The sequence below is a fragment of the Triticum urartu genome, chromosome 7, assembly GCF_003073215.2.
Source record: "Triticum urartu cultivar G1812 chromosome 7, Tu2.1, whole genome shotgun sequence".
In the NCBI taxonomy this organism is placed as follows: domain Eukaryota; kingdom Viridiplantae; phylum Streptophyta; class Magnoliopsida; order Poales; family Poaceae; genus Triticum; species Triticum urartu.
Genome location: NC_053028.1, coordinates 48,271,957 through 48,278,476, shown reverse-complemented (window position 1 = coordinate 48,278,476; position 6,520 = coordinate 48,271,957). Strand labels below are relative to the sequence as shown.

General features: G+C 43.2%; 1 protein-coding gene across 1 annotated transcript; it reads right to left on the bottom strand.

Moving 5' to 3' along the window:
• Nucleotides 1-1,798: 1,798 nt before the first annotated feature.
• LOC125521178 (ribosomal protein S4, mitochondrial-like) lies at nucleotides 1,799-3,763 on the bottom strand. Its single transcript, XM_048686223.1, has one exon. The coding sequence runs from the start codon at nucleotides 3,740-3,742 to the stop codon at nucleotides 2,672-2,674; it is 1,071 nt and encodes a 356-aa protein (XP_048542180.1). The 5' UTR covers nucleotides 3,743-3,763; the 3' UTR covers nucleotides 1,799-2,671.
• Nucleotides 3,764-6,520: the final 2,757 nt, after the last annotated feature.

The following is a 6,520-nucleotide window of genomic DNA, read 5'->3' as shown; positions in this document are numbered from 1 at the left end:
ATGGATCCTGCAAAGAAAGAAGCGCGCATTCGCGCTACCAGAGAGCGCATAGAGGGTTTGGAGGAGAGGCAGGAAGCGCTGCGGGTGGAGCAGCAAGTGCTCTTTATTCGTCTAGCATCCCGCTAGAATAGAAGAGTCCGTAGAATCTTTTTAGTTTTCTAAGGTTGGTTTAAATTCAATAAGTGTCTGGAGACATTTGTTTTCATGTCAGGTGTTCTTTGTCTTAGTTTGATTCCGATCTACTCCTATGCTAAGTGTCTTTGTTTGGTTTGATTTCTTGTGTTTGCATGTATGGGCTAGCCGTCAGTGTTCAATGCTTATGTTAATATAATAACGCCAAAATGTGCTGCAAATTCATGTTCAAGTTGAAATAAGGCCGAAGGGCTAAGTGTACTACTGGAGATTATATATTCCAGCTCTGAAGTTTCCTTTTGAGCCCCCGTTCTACTATGGTTTGGATTGAAGCGTGCGACCATCTATTCAGATGAGGAGACCGAGTAAGAAACCACTAAGCGGAGAGCAAACAGATCAATCTCTATCTATGAGTTTCTCAACCAAGATCCACTATTCAACCAAGACCCGCTAACTAATACTTTTACGCGAGCTTAGTTATTGGAAGTTGCAGCCGAGGAACTCTTATCCCTAGCCACAGTTGTTGCAGCACAAGGCTTTGTCGCGATTGGGTCATATGTCAGTACTCTCACATTCCCCGTGGTCTCCCTAGTATGCTGAGCTGAACTGAAGTGAAGTGAAGCTGCGGGCGATGATGGACTGATCCCATGCTATTCAGGCGCCTGACAACGCTGGCTCCGACGGTGATGAGTCTGACGGTGGCTCAGATGTTTCTCTTCCTGATCCTTCAAGGTCCCCCGTTCCTGACATCGTCCAAAGGCCGTTGGCGCTCTCCCATCTGACAGTGCGGGCTCTGCGTGTCGCCTATGGCAACACTACCCGAGTGGTCTATTGCATAGTGGATCCACGGGTACCCCGTCGCTGCTTCGTTTTTATCAACATCCTCCATCCGCATAGCAGCAAAAGTAGGCATTTCTTTGATACTTACTCAACATAGCAGAACGGACAGAGAACTGTCCCGATTTCTCGTAATGCTAGGCCCAAAAGTCCTCCATCCGCATAGCAGCAAAAGTAGGCATTTCTTTGATACTTACTCAACATAGCAGAACGGACAGAGAACTGTCCCGATTTCTCGTAATGCTAGGCCCAAAAGTCCTCCATCCGCATAGCAGCAAAAGTAGGCATTTCTTTGATACTTACTCAACATAGCAGAACGGACAGAGAACTGTCCCGATTTCTCGTAATGCTAGGCCCAAAAGTCCTCCATCCGCATAGCAGCAAAAGTAGGCATTTCTTTGATACTTACTCAACATAGCAGAACGGACAGAGAACTGTCCCGATTTCTCGTAATGCTAGGCCCAAAAGTCCTCCATCCGCATAGCAGCAAAAGTAGGCATTTCTTTGATACTTACTCACCTGTGGCTAGATTTACCACCATTCGAGTACTACTATCACGGGCTGCCTCGCACGGTCTTCTCGTTCATCAGATGGGCAGACGGCTTTCCTTAATGGGGAGTTGGATGAGGAAATTTACATGGAGCAGCCAGATCAAGAGTACCCGCGCATTCGCCTAACCCCGGGTTTTTTCGATCAAAATGAAGATTTTTTAGAAAATAAGCCCAAAAAGCATCTGACCTTGAAAAGAATCACCAGTTACTTGATCCATCCCTGCGGTAAGTGGGAACGAATGTGACAGCCGATGGTAGTAGGATTTCCACAGGTTGAGCTCCTTATCTTTTGACTTTTCTAAGGATAGCCGAGTAGATATACTAGAATGGGATGAATCGAGCACGAGAAATCACTAGGCACAGGGGAGCCGTAAGGAAGAGGAGTAATATCGTTATAAAGTTCACGAATTCGATTCATTTTGGAATCGATAAGTGAACACGGAATCTCATCTTGTTCCCCTTGGTTCCGAGGGAAATAAAGGGGAAATCACTGATTCATTTGGAGCTGTTTTCTAACTGACTCATTGACATGAGAGATTGGATGCGATGCGCCAGTCACTCGTACTACAGCGGACAAAGGTCACCGGCAAACGACCGTTCCACAATGGAACCTGGCACTACTGTTTGCCCTAAGGGCCGACCCACCTTTTCAGAGAAACAGACACATGACATCACTATATTACGCATTTTCGAGATAAGAAAGTGGAGAATGCACTCTTCCCTTTTTTTTACATTTTAAACTCATGTTCATGGTCTGTTTTATTCCCAATTGTTGCCCGTGTGAAAAGAAAGAAGAGAAATTGGGCCATGTTTCCCGAGAGAGACTGCCTTCTCTCAGGCCAGCAGTCTTATACTTATAGTCGACTGCTCTATGACGATCTGACCTCTTTCCTGGGCTCTGCTTGCTCGTCTACGCTCCGACCAATTCAGTCAAAATCGAAAAAACGATGTTTCCTTGAAAAAGTCTAAGAAATAGTAGTAGTAGTCAAAAAGTGCACTTTTTCCATATATTTCGATTTATAGGGATCCCTATCTTTATCTCTATCCACAGAGATACCTATCTATATAGAGAGAGATTTTTCTCAAAATTGATCTAGACTATCCTCTATCCGGATAGATATGTCCCTATGAGCGACTAGGCCGATCTTTTTTTATATGTTTTGGCCACGTCCGTTTCCGCTCCGAAGAGGAAGGTTTGGATCTTTCAATCTTATGTCGTGAGGGATGTGACCTATGTTAGGTCCATAAGATACCACAGCTTTTAGTGTTCTATGATTCACCTCCGAATAATGAGTAGGTAGTTCGATCCTTTTGATTCTTATCTTCCTAGTAAACGGGGATCCGGAGCAATAGGTCGAATTACTATATAAAGAAGACTTTTCTACAAAAGGACTTATTGTTCGAGTAGGAAGATTTCGGTTTTTCTCCTTCCCTCTTTTCAATAAGAAGTATTTGAAATGAAACAAATTCCTCTTCATTCTGTTGTGCTCAGCGAAGGAACTGCCTAAGCATACTTTTGCGGATCCAAACTTCTTTGTTCTTTCAAAGTCTTCTTCTTGCATATAAGAACGCAACTTTTGCAATTCCTTGGATTTGAGTAGTAAGCGGCATCCCCTCTGAGTTGTGAGTAAGCGGAACCATTCTTTTTTTGTTCTTCTCCAGATTCTGGCCGGTAGGAATTTGCCTCTTCTTTTTCCAACTGATATGGCCGATAGGAATTTGCCTATGATTTTTCCAACTGATATGTCGATATAGAAAGATCTCCTTATTTCAAAACCGCGGGTTCTCGCGTCATTTTCTTTAAAAGATATTAGATCACCGTGGGAAACTTTCAAATGAGTAATGGTTACCAGTCCATTATTCAAACAAACCCTTCGATGACTTATCGGCTGCCTTGCTTGAGGAAGAGTGTCACTAAAATGGAGACGAACCGGAATCACGTCCGATCTTGTTTCTTGATTGAGTAAAAAAGGGATATATGAAGTTCGTTCTCTTCCTCTGTGCATCTCCCTTATGGGTAAATCCCCATAATAAAGAGACAACTTTCGTGTAGTTTGTGATTTGATGTTACTGTTTAGATTTTCTCTCCGAGAAAGATTTCTTTTAATGGATCTCCTCTTGTTCCTCAATCTTCGGAGAATACGGCGTTGGATTAGAGAAAGTTCTCTGTTCCGAACATTTCCTGGAAGTAGACGACACGTTTTAAATCTTAATGCTGGCATGGCATATTTTGTTGAATCGGTCTTTTTCGCCACATCGCGTATAAAGGGAATCGAACCCAACTCTTCCACGAACCCCCCACGAATGGCCCTCCCTTAATTCAATGAACTATGAGAATTCCTTTTTTCGTTTTTTTCTTTTCAGTTCTCATAAGTCCTTGATATACTAGCAGAAACTCAATACTTGACCGACTGCGTCACAGTGCTCAGGTAAAGTGGCAGTGGTTGAAAGCGAGCGGAAACGTCAGTGTTTTCTGTGCGTTACGATAGTAGTGGTGAAATAAAATCCAATTCAAATATCTCAACGTAAAAGGAAAATCGTTTCACTTTGAAAGGAAAGCTAGCTATATGAGATCGAAATCACTCTATCTACGATATTCATTGCACCATGATTGAAGGACAATGAGGGGCAGGTTATATTCCCTTTCTTCTGATCGATTGAGGAATCTGATAATGACACCACGTCTGTAGCATCTACTGCTATTGCAAGGCCCGAAGCACGTGGGAGAATGTTTCGTTTTTTCTGGATCGGATTAGCAAAAGCAAGCAAGCGTGTGATGTGGCGGGGAAGCCTAAAAGAAGCCTTTGGGAGGCAGTGTGGTGACGCCTGTTTGGCGCGTGGGAATTAACTAATCTAATGATATATTGGTTAACTGCCTGTGGGTCCGCACACCACTCCTTATGTTTAGCTAAAAAGCCTTCCGGGTTGAATTTATTAAGAAATAATCAAAGATTAAAATGCCAATGTGAATTTAGGTTCAAAAGGATCAATAGCACATGACGAAGTTCAAGTGTCTTCTCTTCAAGAGAATAGAGCATAATTGTAGGATTATATGGATATCAGTGCTTTTATTCAATTCCCGAGACACTCTTCAACGATTGAGGAGATTCCCGAGGCAGTCTTAGTGCTATCGTCAGGGTCACCAGCCTACTGTACCCCTTATTCTGGCTTAGCCTTGCTTAAACAGAAGAGGCTTGGTTAGCATCCTTTCTATCAGGTGCTGTTCTTTGCTACCAACAATTCTTTAAGTACGCGGTGAAGTAAATAATAGTGCACTTGCTGACAGTAGAACCCCCAAGAAATATCACAGTATAGGCCGATATCTTTGTGCAATGTCATTTACAAGCTATGCTCCAAAGTCTTGGCAAATAGGCTGAGAGAAGTACTGGATGAGATCATTTCCGAGGACTTATTAAATAGGGGTGCTTTTTCTACGAATATAATCAATTCCATAATGCTATCCGCTTTGACGAAGCAAATCAGATGACGGGCGATCTACGCCTCGAAAAGGAGAAGAAGTGGTTCTCGATACTGAGCAAAAAGTCACTTTCGATGCAGAAAGTAGGAAACCAAGGAAGCAGGCATTGGCAAAGAGTGAATCTTTATCCGATCCTATAATGGCTCAATCCGATCCAACAACGGTACTTCCAAAGGCTCCTCGGCTAAGAAAAATAATAGTTGTATTGGCAAGGCATGAAAGGGATTTTCTAATGCTATCCGAAGACGAATCGGAATACGGAACCGGAAGCCGTAGCCCAGAACCTTTAGCTTGAGCGGAAGGGGAGGAAACCGGCTATTCGAACTGGCGGGTGGGTGGATACCCTAGTGCTTATTGCTTTGTCGGAGCAGGGGCGGAGAGGGATTCATTAGTTTGACAACACAAGGGTGTCATGTGGAGAAAGAGAATTGAACTATTCTCCGGGTACTGGTACCGCTTAAGCCCAAGCAAGTGAAGAAATCCTGTAAGATGGACTTGATTTACTTTCCTTTCCAAGACCTATACCATATGGTTTGGGTATACCACTATCACCTATCGAAATGAAACACTAACCTGCCCACGACCCCCTATACCGGATACCTTTGCTTTGAAACCAATGACTAGTAGAGGATTTCGAGGAACAACAGCAAAGGGAAGTAGGGATGGGCTTTCCTCGGATTAGTATTCGGATTTCGCTGGTCTTGCCAATGGTTGTTATTCAAAAGAAGGGTTCGCACCGGCAAAGAAGAATATATTTTATAGTTGTAGCTTTCGAGGAGAAGAAGGATTGAATCAAAGGGACGAGCAAAGGCAAAGCAATGGCATGTTTGGAATTCCATAGAGGAATCCCCAAGCAAAGGCCAGGACGCTAACGCTAACGCTATTGATATTCCTAGCGCTTGTTTTCGTAGGATGCCGATTACTCTTGCTTGAATACAACTAGAGAATTATCAAAAGAATACGACTAGCTCTTTACCGCGGGGATGCGTTGAGAGGAATCAATTGTTTAACCCGGTGACCGGATAGGAGCCGTGACTGTGTGGGTAGCATTATCAAAAGAAGGAAATTCGCAACGCTCTAAATTTCTCTATTTTGATTCTTTTTTTAGGGATTGCGCCGTTACTGTACCTGCTTTCGCTATTGCTGTTCCGCTTTGCCGTTATCCGTCCCTTTGTTAGCATAATAGGAGGGTGCCTTTTTAGCGCAAGACGATGAAATAACAACCTAAGCTTATCGGCATTAGCAAATTGAGAAATCGAATAGATCCCCGGCCGTTGGATAGGAGCACTGCCGTTACCGTGCTTAGAATTGATGAAATTGGATTTCTTACAAAACCCAGGATCTTCCTATTCGTAGTTTTCTTACAAAACCCAGGATCTTCCTATTCGTAGGTGGTATACAACTACCCCTATCCCTATTGTTTTGATACATGGCGTATTGGCTTTTCGTTTTTCTAGCTAAAGATCCATCTTTCCTGGATTAGTGATTACTTCAATCCATACCCCTATGGAATAACAAAAAG